The sequence below is a fragment of the Phyllostomus discolor genome, chromosome 8 (assembly GCF_004126475.2).
Source record: "Phyllostomus discolor isolate MPI-MPIP mPhyDis1 chromosome 8, mPhyDis1.pri.v3, whole genome shotgun sequence".
Classification (NCBI taxonomy): domain Eukaryota; kingdom Metazoa; phylum Chordata; class Mammalia; order Chiroptera; family Phyllostomidae; genus Phyllostomus; species Phyllostomus discolor.
The window spans coordinates 20,233,635-20,252,435 of NC_040910.2; the positions used below are offsets into that span (position 1 = coordinate 20,233,635).

The 18,801-nt window shown below is 46.4% G+C and overlaps 1 protein-coding gene across 1 annotated transcript; it reads right to left on the reverse strand.

Annotated features, from left to right (window-relative positions):
• Nucleotides 1-13,073: 13,073 nt before the first annotated feature.
• On the reverse strand, nt 13,074-13,850 carry LOC114502907 (nascent polypeptide-associated complex subunit alpha-like). The gene is given in 2 exon segments (XM_036031920.1): nt 13,074-13,471; nt 13,473-13,850. Coding segments are annotated over 2 exon segments (648 nt in total). The 5' UTR covers nt 13,836-13,850; the 3' UTR covers nt 13,074-13,186.
• Between the last annotated feature and the right edge of the window lie 4,951 nt (nt 13,851-18,801).

Below are 18,801 nucleotides of genomic sequence, written 5' to 3' on the forward strand. Positions count from 1 at the left end.
TCTGGGCACATTATCTTTGTTTTAACCCTTCGCAAATCAGTGGTAGAAACTAAGCATTCGTACGTCATCACTTTATAACTCAGGGAGTGTGGCAGACAAGCCAAATGTTTTAAATCAGAGCAAGGGAGCCTTCTAGGAAAGGAGGAAGTGACCCATCGGAGTCCCCCAGGGAGCTTGCACTAAGTGAAGGTGACATTCCCAGAGATTCGATTTCATTGGCTGGTGGCTCAAGCGATCCTAACCTTTCCTTCCCAGTTCTCCATTGCCTGTCGTGTGCGGCCGGGCGTTGAGAACGGCTGGCTGGGGAAGCCCCGCTGAACAGCTAGTCGCCTGCCAGGGCGGACAGGGTGCGGGGCGGAGGGCGGCTCTCTCTGGTCTGGTAGTCATGGCTGCTGGGGTGAAACGGGGAGCCCAGCCCTGTTCTGCCTGTCCAAGAGTGTTCCCTCCCTCAGGCCAGTCACTGGGGCGAGAGCAGCAGGGACGCTCTAGTGTTTGGTCTCCCTCTGCGTGAGCAGCCTTACTCCAAACACAAGTACTCAGGGGTTAGGTAGCTGAGGATTTTGTCAGACTGATTGTGTGTGTGTGTGTGTGTGTGTGTGAGTGACTCAGTGGTGGAATTCTCTGCTGGCGTGTATGAACTTTGAAAACATTTTGAGCTTTTAATAAAGTCTTATTTTTATACTTTGTTTTATCTTTATTGGGAGTTCAGGAGGAGAGATGTCGGGCAGAATGCTGGGTTTGCTTGCTTCGCATTTATTTCACTTTGCCATGCATGTGTGGGGCCTGGGACAGGGAGCGCCAGTGTCCTGCAAATCCATGACTGCCCTTCTGCAGGGAGCGCCACCAAGCAGACCGGGGCTGCTAGAAACTTCTGAGGTTACCAAGTTAGATTCCCAGTTTAGGCGAAGCATACCCACAGCCCCCCATACTGAGCAGTGTTAGAAATAATGTGGGTTCTAGGTATATACCCCAAAGATGTGAAAGCTGGGATTTGAATGAAGGTTCATGTCAGCCAAAAGGTGCAAACCAACCAAAGGTCCGTTGATGGGCGGATGGGCACAGAAAACATGGTAAATACATACAAGGGGGCATTATTCAGCCTCAGAAAAGACGGAGATTCTGATATGTGCCATAACGTGTTTGTACCATGAAAACACTCCTCTAAGTGAAATAAGCCAGTTGAACGCCAAATGCCATATGATTCTGCTGCTCTGAGGTACCCAGTATGACCAGCATCATAGAGCATGGTGGGGTGGTGGTTACTGGGGCTGGTGGGAGAGGGAGAAACGGAGAGTCATTCCTTAGTGGGTGTGGTTTTAGTCGGAGAAGATGTGAAAAACTTCCAGAGGTGGATGATGGCGATGGTTGCACAACAATGTGAATCTTTATGTCAGTAAATTGTACATATAATGGTTAAAATGGTAAGTTTTGTGTAATATATGTGCTACCACACAAAAAAGTAATTTATGTTGATGAAAAAAGCCTCAAAGTGTTTTCAGTGTCAAATTCCAAACTTCCCCACTGGAAGTGTACGAGACCTTAGATGTACATTCCGCTCTGTCCGATGGCTGGTCTAATTTATTTGCCTGCTTTCACTGATCCCTCCATTCCCCGCCAGGAAAATGTGAGAAACCAAAGTAAGTTCTTCCACTAAATACAAAGGAAAGTGTTTATTTGTTTAAAATATTTGCTGAGTACCTTCTAGAAGCGAGGACCTGTGCCAGGGGCCCAGAGAACAGGAAAGACCAGGTCCTGCTATTCTGGCACATTCCAGAAGGAGGGACAGGCAAGAAATAAGCAAAGGATTCAGAGAATATTTCGGATACTGCTGCGGGCTATGAGGACAGTTAAAGGGTGATGTGATAAACTAGGGGGAGGGGCAGCAGGCGGTCAGGGCGTCGGGGCAAGTCTGTCTGAGGAAGTCAGACGTGAACGTCCACAGAGGTCCAGCTGTGCCTAGGTCAGCAGGCTACGCTTTGCAGCAAAGGGAAGGGCAGGTGCAAAGGCCCTCAGGCAGGAGGCCTGGGTGGCTGGGGCCTGGGAGTAAGGGCAACGGGAGAATGAGGAGGCCATCGAGGTGGGGAGAGGCTGCCTCCACAAGGTCTTGTAGGCCACTGAAAAGAGGATGGGTTTTACTCAAAGTGCAGTGGGAAGCCATTGGGGTGCTTTAAGAGAGAAGGAAGTTGCCTGATTTGAGCTCCAAAGAAATCACAGGCAGCTAAACGGAGAACGGGTGCTGTGAGTATAGGAGCAACAGCACCGCCAGCTGAAGTCTGGCTGCAGTGGAGACGGTGGGGAGAACCGGTTTGTTACTGCAAACATGCGGGACGGTGAGGTGGGATGGAGGCAGCGTAGGAAGGTGGACACCCCTGGGCCTCAAGAGCTGGTCATGGCAAGGCTGTTGAGGACAGGAAGAACATCTGGGGAGGGTCTGGTTGGAGGCAGGCAGGGTCCAGGGTTCTGAGCTGGGCAGTGTGAAAGACCTGTCATATCCAAGCAGAGAGGTCACAGAGGCAGTTGCATCTACAGAGCTGAAGCCACATGAAGTTTAGGCCGGGGACATCCACTGGGGCATCTTCAGCCTATTGATGGTATTAAGGCAACAGGAGTGCATGGGGCCCCTTGGGGAGGAGAGGAATTTTGAGGACTGGGCCTGGAACCCCCACGTTTAAAAGTGAATGAGAAGAGGGGGCAGCAGAGGAAACTGAGAACCACTGATGAGGCAGGAGGAAGCCAAGAAGCGGAGTGGTCGGTGTGTAAGACACTGTGGGAGCAGTCTGACAAGGACAGAGTGTGGACACTGGCTCTGCCAAGTGACAGTCACTGGAGTCCATTCCAGCTGGAGTGAGCTGACGCACGTCTAGGAGGTGAGTGGCAAGGGTCACTGTTCTGTCCAGCACCAATGATGTCCGAGCACCTTCATTCCAATGTGTATAAGGGTGACGAACTTGACATGCATGTTCTGCCATAGATAGTACACAATACTGATACTGGAATGCCAGGCAACCTCTCAAAACCATTGTAAGAGTGACAGAGACAGTGAAACAGTAGGACACAGTTATATACAGTATGATCCCACCCTGAATATGGGGGCGGGGGTGAGGCATTATCTGGTAGGTGGGATTGAGAGTGATTTTCATTTTCCTTCTGTGTCTTTATTTTTGTATTGACTATTATAAACATGTGTTACTACCACCCCACCTTCCCCCAAAGACTTTTAATTAAATCTTAAGGAAAAGTATATTTTATTTAACAATGGGGAAAGGTAAATATGTTAAAAACAAATGCTAGGGTCCTAATAACGTTTTCATCATGCTATAAAAGGACATAATTTAAAGGCAAAGGCAAAGTGAAACTTTCACTAAGCATTCCCTAATAAAAATCCTATAAAATGAGGTATGTAGTAATTACTTGGGTCAGGATTAAACACACATAAGAATGCCTTTAAATACTCACATAACCAACATACAAAATGCAAGACAGTCTAATTACAATTAATCAAAATACTGGACAAGTGGTATAAAAGTCACCTTTAACACACAGCTCTGTTAAAATACATATACTGTAATATTTATGCAACTTAAACGAACATTTAAAAATAATTGTTTCGGTGTGACCCAGACATTTGAGCAATTTAGTACCCCTGGGGTCCAGATAAGATGTCAGTAAATCAGAATGTACTTGGTATTTATGGTGGAGAATGTAGGTAGTGTTTGTCAAATTCTTGCTTTAGAAGCTAACAAAGAAAACTTCAGCCAGTATTATTTCAGTACCATTTCGTTGGGCTGAGTATTTATTCATTCACAGTGGATGTAGGAATGATTTAAAATCCTGTAAGAATTGAGGGGACAGACCAAGCACGGTGACATTGGGACGGCACCACACCGGGGTGGAACATGACCATGTAGTTCAATTCTGTAAGAAAAGCGATTCCCACAACAAAAGGAGCAAGCAGGGCTGAGTTCACCCAGGCTCCTAAATCCATCATGTGTTCCAGATCCACTGTGCCCTGAAGAGAAACCAACCACTTGTGTGCTTTCCTTCTTTAATTAAAACAAAAAACAAAAAAACAAAAAAAAAACCTGTTAAATCCGAGTGGTATGTCCAAATCCAGAATTGATTTTGTAATAGTTGGGGTAGGTGTGGTTATGCTGCAGTAACAAACTGACCCCCCCAACAGGACCAGATGCCACTCCAGCTGTCCTACGATGTGACTCAGCAATCCAGGTGACTTTGCTCTTGTGACTTTGCCATCTCCACCCAAGGTCCCCTGCTGGCCACTACAGACAACGGTGCTTGGAGAGCTCAGCCCACCATTCCACGCTTCACACCAGCAGCGAGGTGTGTACATCACCCCTGCTCACAGCCTGTAGGCAGGAGTAGCTACGGGGTCCCACTCAAGGGGAAACGGAGGCTCCCAAGTGTCTGAGAAGACAGCAGGATACTGCTGCACACAACTAATGTTTAACCACACGTGCACGGTCTTGGAGAGTTTCTTTCTCCTCCGGTTGGAGAGATGTTGGTGCCAAACTCCCAGGGCAGCCAATAGGCCTTCAGCCTCCACCAGGGGAAAGGGCCCCAGCATGCCGGCAGAAGGCTGACCTGAAACCCCACCATTTGGGCTGTGCTCTGGGAGTTCCTCAAAGTCAAGGGCCAATTCTCTCTGGTACCCAGCCCTCCAGCTTCCTGGGGAACTAGATGAACACAGTAGCTACTGGGGTTTATGTCCCCACTGGGAGCCCACCTGGGCTCAGCAAATACGGTGTTCATCCCCTGTGTGGCCTTTATTTCAGAAAAATAAAATTTAAGATCGTAGGCACAAATCCATGTCTACTGAACAGCTATTCAAAAATCAGTTTGGTGGAGTAACTAGTGTGCCTATAGCGACACGGCTGTAAAGGGGTTGTTGCTGGATTGATTCTGAGGCAGAAGTTTGAAAAATAGGTAGTGGTTATCCCGGAGGTAAAACGCTGGCTTGCTGATGGGAAGTGAAAGTCTCATCAGGTTCTGTTGGGGGTTGAAGTAAAGGCCGACGCAGTTTTGAAACTCACGATTACACGCTGGCTGAGATGAGAAAGATGAGCAAAACGACTGGGGAATAGTCTTCTAGCTGAGCCAGCCTCCGGGGGCCGGGAAAGCTGGATGCTGGTGGCCCCACGAGCGTGGGAAAAATCAAGGCTCGGCCAGCACGGCGGCAGGAAGTGGGTTTGAAAGGCAGGTCGAGAAATGTGTCAGGGAAAGGGACAGTGAGGACGAGGCAGAATGAGCTTGGCCATGGCCCTGATGGTCAACGCCAGAGGCTTTTTCTGCTACCCAACCAGAAGTGTTGCTTAAAAAGGACCCTGGGTGATGCCGACAGCCAGCGCTGCCCTCTCTGCTCCCTCGCCCTGGGCCATCTCCCTCCTCCACCCCCGCATCTTCAATGTCTAATACGAGAATGACTTTTATATCTACGGAGGGCTCTTGCTCTGCTTTTTTAAGTGAAAATACCTTTATTCTGGTTCCATTTGTTGTAGAAAGTATAGATGACCACCCCTTCCCCCGCCCCCGAAAAAGAAAAGGAAATCATTATAATCCTACCACTCACAAGAAGCACTTACCATTTTCGTAAGTTTCCTTCCAGACTGTGTGAATTCACAAAAATGGGATACGCACACTCTTCTGGAATTGCTTTTCTCACTTAAAATTCTATGAAAAGCTAGACTTATTTCTCAGTGACTGTTAGACATTTTACTGGCATTTCACACGCAGTGTGCCAACACCCAGCTTATCAAATCTAACCCTCACTCAAACCCGTGCCTGTGTTTGTTCCTTTATCACCTAGTCATTCAGCCTCTTCAGAGCCCACCGTAGGGGCCTCCCTGTTCGGTAGTTAATAAATCAGCACGCTCACTCTTTTTCTAACCCTTCTCCCATTTAATTGGTCACTGAGTCACTTATTCCTTCAACAACTCTTTATTTTGTCTGCATGTAGCCTATGCCATCATTATTGGCTCATCTGGTAAAACTGAGCATCAACTATGGGCCAGACTTTAGGTTTTGCTCCGGGCTTGTGGAAGTAAACAGGATAGGCCTGGTCCCTTCTGCGTTAGTGTTCAGATTCTAGAAGAAGTAAACAAACAACGCATCAGTGCATTGATCGCTACAGAACAAATGACAACATTTCTCATGTCACAATGTCTGTGGGTCAGGAATCATGGCATGGCCCAGCATGGGTCTTCTGCCTCTGGGTTCTTACACATGGATTTCTTACACACAGCTGCAATCAAGGTTGGGCTGGGACTGAAGTCATCTCGAGGCTGGACGGGGGGCAGAATGGCTTCCAAGTTCATTCACGTGTTAGCAGCGTCCTGTTTCTTGTCGCTGCCCCCATTTCCTGGCCAACAGTATGGGCACTCACTTCCCCAGAGGAAGTGGAGAGAAAGAGAGGGAGGGAAAAAGAGACAGAGAGAAGGAGCCACAGTTTTTTAGAATATGGTCTCAGGAGTGACATTGTATCCCTGCCATATTCTATTTGTTAGAAGCAAGTCCCTAGGTCCTGCCCACACTCAGCAGGGGAGGCTCACACAAGGACATGAGTACCAGAAAGTGGGGATATTTGGGGGCCAGTTTAGAAGGGCACCTACTGCAGTCATCAATCAACAAGAGAGTTCCGGATTATATTTAGCTTTAGGAAGGAAATAAAATAGGGATAATGCAAGGAGCACCTGGGAGTATTGGGTGTGGTGCTCCTGAGTGACTAGCAGGGAAGACCTCAAGAGGAGGTGACAGGGGAGCAGAGACCCCAATGACGAGCAAGAGCCCCTCGGGAAACGTCCGGACAGAGGGAATGGAACATGCTGAGTGGGAGAGCGAGCTTTGCCTGTCTGAGGAGGAGAACGGAGTCCTATGACATGGAACACAGTGAACAAGAGGGGAGTTCAATATTACCTGTGTTTTGAAATAATGAGTAACTTCCCTAAGCTCACACAGCTTAGACGTGACCTAGTGCATACGAGCACTTGAACTTGAGTCTATGTGATGCTCTAACCCATGTTTTTTGCCACACCAGCACCTTGTAGTTCATTGCAGAATCCACTAGAAGGGAGTGATACTGGGTCCTCAGACACCCCAGTGGCCCAGGAGGGAGGAGTTGCCTTGACCAGGAGACATTCAGAGCTAAAGCCAGGATAGTTCTGGAAAACAGGGATTGTTGGCCATCGTGAACTGAAAACATGACCATTGGGCTCTTTGATGTGATATTAAATCCAGGCTGAGCCAATGGCCATGAGTCAGCCTGGCAAAGACTGGCTATTGAGATACCATCTTACAAGGCTGGAAAGTAGGAAGAATAGCCCTGCATAAGAATAGTGAGTGGTTTCGGTCTGCGGATTACCTTTCACCTCTACTGTCTGGCTTCATCTTTTAAACAGCCCCTTAAAAAGTAACATTCCCATGAAACTGAGGCCCAGAAACATTGAATGACACACTCAAGACCACCCCACCCAGGAAGGGGAGGGAGCCCACAATTTTCTGTGGCTTTTCTTCCTACTACTCTTGGTAAAAATGTCTTTGTACAGCTCTCCACCCTTTGAAAGTATGAAACCCTTTGAAAGGAGTAAATTTGTTATAGAAGGTCTAACCCTGGTGACAGGCAGATGGTTGATGGGAAATGCAGCTGGCAGAAGGAACGTGGTGAAGGGGCTGAGAAGGACAGGTTGGTAGCTGGAGAATAGTCCTGGGCGTGCGGAGCACAGCATAGGGAGTGTGGCCGACGGTACTGTGACAACTACGCGCTGTACCAGCTGGGCACTGGAAACACCAGAGTGGGAGGGCACTCTTTGCAGTGTATGGTTGTCTAACCAGGACGCTGTACACCTGAAACCAATACAAAATAACACTGAAGGTAGAACATAAAATAAATATTTTTAAAAAGAAGGATGAACGTGGGCTAGGGACTTAGATGTCTGGAGTTCAAATTCTGACTGTGTTTCCTACACGCTTCCGTGACCTCACTGAGCCTCAGGTTGCCCGTCTGCAAAATGGGGTCATAGTGTTTCCCATCGGGATGCTGAGAGACTTCTGCCTCACGGGTGATGTTGTTGGCATTGTCCCTCCTCCCCAGGAGACTGAGAGTCTATTGAGGGCGGGGACCAGGACGTGCATGCGGTTCACCCCAGCGACTAGCACCGTGCCTGACAAAAGGAACTGCTGATAAACACTTGTTGACCAAAAACATATGCCTAGCCCCTAGTAGGGGCTTGATAGTTATTGCTCTTTTCCCATCCTCCTTCGTCAGCCCCTTCCTTGCTCACGGGTTTTCTGGACAGATGGCATGGGGCAGTTTCTATACCACAGGGAGTTCAGGTCCTCCGCAGCCCGAACTTTCATTTCCTAATATCGCAGTTTCCTTGAGACGGCATGCAAGAGCGGAATTTTAATGTGGCCCCTCCCTGGATGGCCTGGGGCGAGACAAGTTTTCCTGGAGCAGTTTCTGGCAAGCAAACTGCCGAGGGTGAAGAACAGAACAGCTCTTCCTGTGTTTCTGTGAAAGCTGGGGAAAACTTTCTCAGCAGAGTTGTCCCTCATTCTTGGAAAAGACAGCCATGTCCCTTTTCCTTCCCCAAGCCAGTTCCACGCCTCTCTGGCCTCCGAGGGAGTAAGTTATTGTTGGGTCTGCACATTTGGCCTGGGGCCTTCCCTTGACAAAGAGGCAAAATGCTTCCACAGATAAAATTTTCATTAAGTGGGTCCCTTCCCACCTTTCTGGTCTATCCCCTCCCCTAGCCTGGACTCTATTCTCTGCTTCAGAGGGGGCCCCCTTCTTCCAAAGCATTTTCCTTCGCTGCCCCAACTGAGCCTGCCCGAGGCGATACCCTCTGCTCCAAGACTGCCCTTGTACCTCTGCCACCAACACTCTGGTTTTCTGAGACAAACTGGGCTCGTCTAGTTGGTAAGAAAGAAACAGTACTCACAGGAATGCAGAAAGCCCAATCGTATTCACATGCCTTGGTGTACAGCAGGTCCTCTGGTAATGTTGCTTTATTCAATGTCGTTTTATTAGGATGGCGACGAGGGAAAAAAAGTGGATTCCCAGCTGGGACCATTGTCTGTGTGGAGACTGTAGACAGTGCGTGTTCTCTCCACGTCTGCGTGGGTCCCCATAATAGTCAGCTCACAAAGCACTTGCTCCCGTGAGTCATGCTCTGTTGATTCCATGATGACGTGTTGACCCCATGTTGATCCCATGTTGATCCCATGATGGTGGGTGGACACAACTGGATTGTGCCGAGCCCTGGAAATGAGTCGTCTCAGCTTTGAGTCCACGGTACACGGGCCACTCTTGATGGCTGCCCTGTGTCAAGCCAGCAGCTGATTTGTGGTGGGGATTCAGTACGGCCCGTAGAACCAGCACAGTACATGTTTAAGAACCTATATTTTAGCATGTTTGCGAGAAATGAATGGAAAGCTACAGTGAGCCAGGGATGAACATGAAAGTGATAATAACAGCCTCCAGGTATCGAGCTCTTTCCGCGTGCCAGGCATTCTGTGAGGCACAGGACGTGCAAACTCCCGTAAATGGGAAGGAACATTGACTGCCATTTGAGAGTCTCCTTGTCCTCGACCCTTTTCTCAATCATCACCTTACTTCCTTCTTGGACTTAAAATAGCAAATGACATCATTTCAGGCAAGGTTGTTTTTTCTCAAGACTCTCATATGAGGCAATCGTATGTGAATTGTGCAATGCATTTTGGGCAACACTTGTGTTTAAAAACCTAGGAATAAAACGGGTACACCTACAGATACACATACATACTTTAAAAATTCCGTTTTTCTATTATTTGAGTGTTTAGCCGTGTTCTCATTGAATGACAAGTCTAGCAAGATTATGAAGCTTGGGAAACTGCCTATAAGGATCTGGTGAAATGCATGGCGTATCGGCTTTGAAATTAGACAGAGTGAGGTTCCAATGCCAACCATGTCACTTGGCAAGTTCTTGAAACTTTCTGAGCCTCTTTGGATTTAAAACTCAGATAAAACCTGACTCATACACTTGTTACAGAATTAAACAAACATACGTGAAAGAATGAACACAGACCTTGGCACAAGATAGTGTCTCAACAGAAAGAATCAACTTCCACCCCTTCTTTTCCCAATTTGGATTCCACCTGCTGAACGGGTGTTCAGTGGGTTCCTCCTTCAAGCTCCGTTCTGTGCCCCATTTTCTAGTTCTTTTCCCCCTGATATCTTGATTTACTCATTTATTCAAAGGTTTTTATTGAAGTCTACTGTGCCCAGGTTACTGGGTAGCACTGAGGATACAATGGTGAGCTACACCACACAATTCCTTCTTATGGCCTAGTCAGAGAGGCATGCGCAATCAAACAGGGCGGTCATGCAGTCACAAACTACGCTACATGCTGTGAAGGAAAAGAACACACACATAACTAAAGGGTAGGGGGAGTGAAAGTGAAGGTGAGTAGAGACTTGAAGGAGAAGTGAGAGTGTCGACAGCAGGGGACGATTGTGGTGGATGGAGGGGTGATGGGGGTGGTGAAAGAGTTATCGCCCGAGGTGGTGATGGTGGAGCTGATGGTGGTGCTGAAGTCGGGGGTGGTAGTGGTGACAATATTGGACGTGATGTTGATGGTGAAGGTGCTGGGGATGATGGAGGGGATGGTGGTAGAGAGCAGCATGGACAACGGAGGGAACAGAATGTGCCAAGACCTGTGGTGGGTGGAGACTCCGTGTCTGAGAACCTGAAAGCCTGATGTGGCTGGCACACGGATGGCGAGGGCGGGAAGAGGAGAGGCCGGAAGTTTGAATGGTCGCACACCACAGACACTGCAGGGACTTGCAGGCTGTGAAGTATTTGCATCCTAATCCTAAGGACAATTTTAAGCTTGGCGTGGGGTCAAATGATCTGATTTTCATTATGAAAAGATCATTCTAGATCTGCACTGTCCAATAATGGTAGCTGCTAGCTATAAATGGCTACTGAACCCGAGACATCGCTGGCTTTAGTGGGGGTGTGCTGTACAGGTGAAACACGCACTAGATTTCAAATACTTGATAAGAAAAAAGAGTGTACGATATATCATTTCAAACATATTGATTACATATTGAAATGATAATATTTTGGGTTCAGTCAAATGTGATAAAATCTACCATTTCTTGCTAACCTTTTTAAATGTAGCTACTAGGAAATTTAAAATGATGCAAGTAGCTCGCATTTGTGGTTTCCTTTGTTTTTCCATAGGACAGGGCTGTTCCAGATGCAGTGAGAAGAAGCTGCAGAGGAGGCAAAGTAGGTGAGACCCGTTAGAAGGTTGTTTCTGTAGACTGGGCAAGGGGTGAAGGTAGCTTGAACGAGGATGACGGTAGTAAGAATAAAACACTTCGGCGGATGTGAGGTTTCACCAGCAGGACTAAGTGCTGGGGCAGATGTGGGTGGTGGTACCACGTGCTGAAACAAAGAACACTAGAAGACATTTCCTGCACTGGCAGGAAACATCATGACCTAAGATTTGGACGTGTTGAGGGCCATGCTCTTGTGGCAGGAAAAGAAAACTCCAAAAGTTTCTTATGCTCTGTAACTGTAACACTTGCAAAATTTCACACAGGGCTGTAGAAGCTGACAAGTCATAACCAAAGCAATGGCCAGTTACTCAAGGTCATACACAGACTCCCGTGATAAGTTCCTGTGCTCTGTAGCTTCTGCAAATTCCTCCTGCGTTTTCCCTTTGTCTCCCATATAAGGTAGCTGGACCTAATGTCCGCATTCAGCTTCTGTAACCTTACTTCACCACGTAGGTAGGGAGCCCGGGACTATTTAAACCCCAAGAGAGTGAGGATCGGTGCTCAGAGGATTTGGATGTTAACCACCCCCTCTGGGTAATAAAGTTTGTGCTTCCTTATCTCCCCACATGTGGGTGGATTTTCCACAACACTCTGAGACACCCAAGTGGAAATGTGCCTTGGGTCGGAAGTTGCCAGCCTGGGTCTGGAGCTCGAAAGAGATGCCTGGGCAGGAGGCTTAAGTGTGAAAGACACTGATTGGCATACACGCAGTCATAAACAAGATTCCTTAAGGAAAAAGTAGAAAGTGAAAAGTGGCCTAGGACCTAGGGCAACAGGGTCGGGCAGGATAAACTTAAAAAGGAGAGTTGGGAAGGAAAACTAAGTGTGTGGGGAAGGGAGTAGGAGGTCAGCGGATGGCGACAGACATAGGAGGATACGAGGTCAGATGGCATGATGTGAGCCCAGAGCCTCAGAGCAACCGGTTTTCTACAAAAGGTTAGAAAAGCGACCGTCAGCGATTCTCACCCTGGATCGGGGGCGGGGTCCCTGGCTCTGGCGATGCCCTTTGTGGAACACCGTGGGACAAGAGGTTTCATCCCATCAAAGCAGCTGGGATTTAGCACCAATCAGCTCCTAGTAATCGCAGGGGGCTGGGACTGTTGCGTAGTGAACAATGTATATACACACTGTCAGTCTCTACCAGTGACTGAAAGCTCCAAGGAGCCCTAGCTGAAGGAAGCTGGGGACACGGGCAGGGCACTGGGAGCAGGGCAGGGCACCGGGAGCAGACCGGAAGACCAGCCGGGGCTGGCTGAGACTGGAGGAAGCGGTGCTCAGGGCAGGCAGCCGAAGAGGAAGAGCAGGGGTCCTCGTGGGGAGGAAGGGAGGAGTTGGAAATTTTCTTCTTAAGTAACTCCAGTTTCATTTTGTTGAGCTGGCTTTTTTTTTTTTAATGTTCTCAAAAATTTTTGTCTGCAGGATTTGCTTCGGCTTTATGATTTCATATCTAAACTACTAAATTTGCAAAGTTAAAAACATTGTCTTTCCTTGAGCTAAAGCTTTTAGGGTCTCCTAGCTATTTATAAATCTATCCAATTTAAACATCACTTTAAAGGGGAATTTGGCTTCTGTTTGATCCTATTTACAAACATAGCTAATGAAACTTTAAAATAATTTAAGATGCATTTACAAAAGTAATGTATTTGATATCCTCCTACAGTGTCTCAGTTTGATATAATGACACTTTCCTGAGTTATTATTTATTTATTTATTTATATATTTTTAAATTCTATTCATCCCACAAGAAGCCATAACTTTATTAATGATAGAAACAGTACAAATTTCAAACCAAGCTGCAGTAACTCTTCAAACATCAAAGAAAAAAAAGTCTTCCTTTTTAGATGGTTACATTGTTAATTCCACAATAGCATTTACAATATCATTACTGTTGTTCTTCAGGGCTCGGACTGCCTTTGCTCTCCACACATTTGCTTGTGACATGACCAATTCTATGTCCTTAACTTCCACACCTGTTTCATCAACCTCTTCCTCTTCACTTCCCTCTTGTACAGTTGGAGTCTGTGTGTTTTCTTGAATGTTTGATACAGCTTCACTTTGAACTTTGAATTTCTCAGCAGCTGCTAGCTGTGCCTGCTGAGATAAGTCCTCAATCTTGGCTTCCCCAAACACCTATGTGGGTGTCTGAAGCTGGGCTCTTGCAGACATCTGGTTTTGTGATGGCAAAGAGGATATTCTTAGATTTCTGGATAGTGACCCTAGTAACTCCCGTAACCTGTCGAAGACCCAGTTTGGACACAGCCTTCCGTGCCTTCGTTTCACTCCGACTCCGTTTTGCTTTCCTGACTGGTTCTTCACCAATTTCAGCCGCCGCCGCCAGCTGGGCTTGTTGCCTGGTTGCCTGCGTGGAATCTTGTTCCTCGAGCTCTGGTACTGATTCATCACTGTCAGATTGTGTTCCAGACCCTGTCTCAGCCTGGGGCTGTGGCAGCTCCTGCTCTGCAGCAGGGACGGTTTCTGCGGCTTCCTTGGGCATTTTGTGAAGGGAACGCGGAACCAAGAGGGTGGCAGAAAGAGCCGGAGTTCTTATATAACTTTTATAATTAATGCACATGTAAATATGATGAACTTTAAGCTGTCTTAAATGTCTCAATATGTAATGAATATTTCAATACATGTTTCTCCAAGCATAGAAAAATTTCAATTTAAAATCATATGCATAAAGTATACATTTTAAATCGGAATTACAAGCCTGAGCTTGACTCTAGGAGACCAAGTTCTTTAAGATGTGACAAGTCTTTAAAAACCAAGTATTTACAGATTCCTTAACACAAAATACCAATGTAAACACTAAATCCTAAGTCTTCCAGAGATTGTATCCAGAAACTTTTTGTCCATGCAACTGTCAAAAACCCAACACCTCCAGCCTTTAAAAGAAACTCACACACAGGAAACTATTACATCATCATACAACTTAGGGGAATTCCTTCTTAGCTGACCACTGATGTTGGCCAGGGAGGTGGCAATTTTCTTGTCTGTGACCCTGACTTGTTCACACTGAACCGTAGTTGCGCTTTACACCAGGGACTGAACCCAAAGAAGGCATTGGTCACATAGCTCATGTCCCTGGGCTTGAGTCATTGTGACCGCAGTTTTTCCATCCATGTAATAGTTGGCAACCCCTACCCACACTCCCATGCCACATGATTGGATTTAGCTGTTATTTGATTCTTAAGATATGTCAATATGCTTTCCCAGAAGCTCCAAAGAGTGCCGAACTTGATAAAATTCTGCCTTCTTTTTGTATTCCTTTTGCCTGACGAAGCCGCACAGTCCTTACAGACATTAAAATGATACCAGTTGCTCACCCATGGTTTTGCCTGACTACATGATTGGAAATCATGCACAGTTATTTCTTCATTCCCACGTTTAACTGCCGTCAGCTCTTGTGTGGCAAGGGCAGGAAGTCAGGCCGAGGAAGCACTGGTCAGAATCCTGTCTCTTACTTCCCTCTGTGTCTGCAATTGCCACATCAGATGTTTATGCTCTACTCCTTGGACCTAGCCGATACTCCGAAAAGATGTGTCAATTCACCCCTCAGCCAGCCTTCCTTGGCTGGTGCTGACTGCGTTTCAGGGAACAGAGATGCATCACTGCAAAAAGGGGAACAAAGCCCAGAGCCTCTTGAAATGCACATTCCACCACATTCAGCACATGTGTGTAAACTTGGAAGCTCCCTTTCTATTTTCTACTAGAATTCTACTGAGAATTCTACTAGGAAAATATTTGCCTTGTCCATAAGGTCCTAGGTATATTCAGACCTGTCGTACACTATCTTACAGAACACATCCTCCTCCTGGTTTGGCCCTTTGCTTCTGGGGCAGTCCAGCAAAGCACTTGAAGAAGAGTCTCTTTCTCTCTTTCTTCTCCCGCTTTCCCAAATTTTAGATTCCTGAAGTATTTACAAATTCTACAATTTTTTTTTTAAAAAATGAGCATTCCCTGGTCAGGTAGCAGAGTTGGTTGGAGCACATCCCCATATGCCAAGGTTGTGGGTTCGGTTCCTGGTCCAGGCACATACAGGAGTCAGCCAGTGAGTGCACCGATGGATGGAGTGGCAAGTTGATGTTTTCTTTCTCTCCCTCTCCCCGCCCCCATTCCTCTCTCTTAAAAAACCAATAAAATTAAAACAAAACAAAACAAAAAAAAACCAGACTTTATGGATTTCCCATCTGAATTAACTTAAGATTGACTGATACTTCAAATCCCCAAGAAGCCTGAAATCGACATAGAAGATCAGTAACTTGGGCTGACATATAAAGCAGTCCATTTTACTCTGAGAAGTTTTGGTTAATCTCTCTCTCTCTCTCTCTCTCTCTCTCTCTCTCTCTCAAGAATAAATATGAAGATCATTCTGCTAGGACACCTTACTTTCTTAAATCAGTACAGTATGATGAATTTAGAGTTTACTCCTCAAATGGACTCTGTGGAAGTTGGGTGGTGAGTTGCTCCGAAGTGCTGTGAGTGATATTAGGAAGGAGGCAAGCTGCAAATGAGTATGCCAGAAGGGATAAAACCGTCCGAATATGATATTAGAGGATTTTATGACACTAGGGTTCAAACTCAGGTAGTTTGGACTTCCTGAATTAAAAACTTAATTTCCTTGCCACCAAGAAATACCTTAGAGCTCTCTTGGTTGCAAGTGAGAGAAATCAGTGTGAACTTATTAAGTTAAAGGTGGAGGTTTCATACTGAGGCAGGATGGCCTGCTACAGAAATCGGTGTTTTCTCCTGCCTTTTCTCAGAGGGCTGGCAAGAGGCTAGCTCCTCTCTTTTGGAGGCCACAAGTATCTATCCTTGGCTTCTGCACAAAGGAGGATTTTTTAAAGATCAGTTTTATAGAGATAACTTCTACACAACAAAATGTATCAATCTAAAAAACATAATTGGATGCTGTTTGACAAAGACACACGGTCATGTAATTAACCGGCCCCCCGTCACGATCCAGAACATTTCCATCACCCCCAAAGTCACTCTCCTTTGAGGTCAGCAGCCCCTTCCACGACCCCACTCGGCTCCCTGGTGTCTCCACTTTCTGTCACGGTTTTGCTCTGTGTAGCACTTCACGTAAATGGATTCTGCCATGTTTATTTGTTTGTGTCTGACTTCTCTCACTTCGCATTATGCTTTGAGATCCCTCCATGATCATGCACATATTGGTAGTTCTGCCTCTCTATTGCTGAGTAGTATTTAATTGCATGGATATAAAGTGATCTATTCACTAGGTGATAGATATTCCGGTTGTTTCTAGCTCCGACTAAAGTACCTTCCTTCCTTCATGTGGGCTTATGTTTCCATGCCTTGCGGGCAAATATCTAGGAGTGGGATTGCTGGGTCATAGAGTAAGTGCATGTTTAATTTTATAAGAAACTTTCAAACTTTCCCAACATGGGTGAAGCATTTCGCATTCCCACCAGCAATGTAGGAGAGAGCCAGGCATTCTACGTCTTTGCCAGCGGTTGGTGGGTTGGTGCTGTCAGTCTTTAGTTTTAGCCATTCAGGTGAGCCATTCTAGAGTAGGGCCATCTCAGTGTGGGGGTTGTCCCAGTTTTGTTAAGATGTAATTGACACATATCATTGTATTAATTTAATACAATGTAATGATTTAATATATGTATATATTATGAAATAATACCCCAATGATTTAACATCACCTCACGTAGTTACAATATTTTTTTTTGTGATGAGAACTTTTAAGATCTACTCTCTTAGCAGCTTGCAAATACCCAACAGAGTGTTGTTAACTACATCACCATAGTTTCCATTCCCAGAATTGTTGAACTTCTAATTGGGAGTTTGTACCTTTTGCCTGCATACGAAGCAGTCAGTTTGACTCTGAGAGCATTTGGTTGATCTTTCAAGTTTCCAAAATGTTTGTAGGTGAAAAACACTGCTTTTCATATGAACGTGACTTAAACTGAAGGTGTTATTGTATCAGAACTATTTATTTCATGTGTTTAAAAATATATGTGGAAATGCCTTGAAAACATTGCAAACTGAACTGTCCCCAAGTAGAACACGAGAACATGCTTATAATTTTGCCGAGACTAGAATAACCTTCATGACCCTTGTGGGTAGATAAACGATTTCAACCTGACTTTGCCAGAATATTCTCATAGACTTTGGGATTACAAAAACAATAACAATAACACCAAAGTCAATCTATACAGTTCAACCAGAGAAAGAAGAGAGGTTTTTAGTTTCGGGGGGGGAAGCTGGAGGGAAGTTTTCTCAAGGACACATGCAGCAGAGAGGTGGAGATTTCCTCGTGAGGAAGAGAGGTGGAGAATTTGAACTAATAAGAAGAAAGTCTTTTCAGGCAGCTGAGAGCATGGAGGGTCAAGGACAGAGAGAAATATCCACACATTCAGGAAAGCTGTGTGGACAATCAGACTCCATCCTCTCAAGTTCACATTCATGCCTGTTGATTAAGTTTGCCTGATGTTTGAACCACTGATGAGAACTGGGCATGTGGAATAGGGAAAGAGAAAGAACCTGGATTTAGGCTAAAATTCTGGTTTCACATCTCGGTTCCCCGTGTGAAAGAGGCGCGAGAATGCTCCTTCAGCCTCCAGTCCCAATTTGGAAAGATCAAATGTAATTATGAAGATCAAATGTACTTGATTCATATTAAGGCTGTTGAATTTTTTTAAAGGTATTGGTTTATCTCCCTTATAAAACATTCCTCACTGCCTGAGACAAACTAGTTTCTGTGGCACTGAAGAAAGCCAGTCTGTGACTGTTTTTGCAATTACCTTGCGAAATAGGGATGGGGTGGAGCAAGGGAAGGAGTGGAAGGGCTCAGGTTCAAAATCTCAGCTGTCTGTGGCTCCGCCCATCTCTTTACCGGGAGACCAGGGATGGGATGCGGGCGCTCGAGACAGTGCAGCTCCAGGGACCGCCGCAGGGCGAGGGGTGGGACAAAACAAAAAACAAAAAATCCAAATACCAAACCTGGGACTGTCCTTACCTGCTCCCCAGGCAAAACCTCGCTGTATTGATCTGGAGAGCATAGACTTGCGAGTGCACGTGGACCCTGGAGACCATACTAAGTGTTGAAAAGGCAGGGAAGAATGCGAAATAGTATTCACAAGCCTGAATTCCGGCTTCCAAGGATGGAAAAGAATGGAGACGTGGAGTATCAAGAGGGTGTGTTTCAGGGTAATGTGAGGCTTGGATGCCTGAAGCTTCAAGAAAATGCGGGTTGAGCAATCAGCCTTCTCTTGGGTTGCGAAATCTGCCCCAGTGCTTTGGAAAACCCCACCAGGGGGCTTCTAGCATCTTGGTTCTTTTTCCTGCTCCGCGACCCCCAGCCAGCCCCCAGCGCCGCCCGCAGGTCCCGGCCGGCACCAGCTCAAGGTCGGGGCAGGACCCGAGCACACCGACCCGGCCCTCCTCCTGCTGGTCAGGACCGCGGTCACGGTCTCGGTCACTGTCACCTG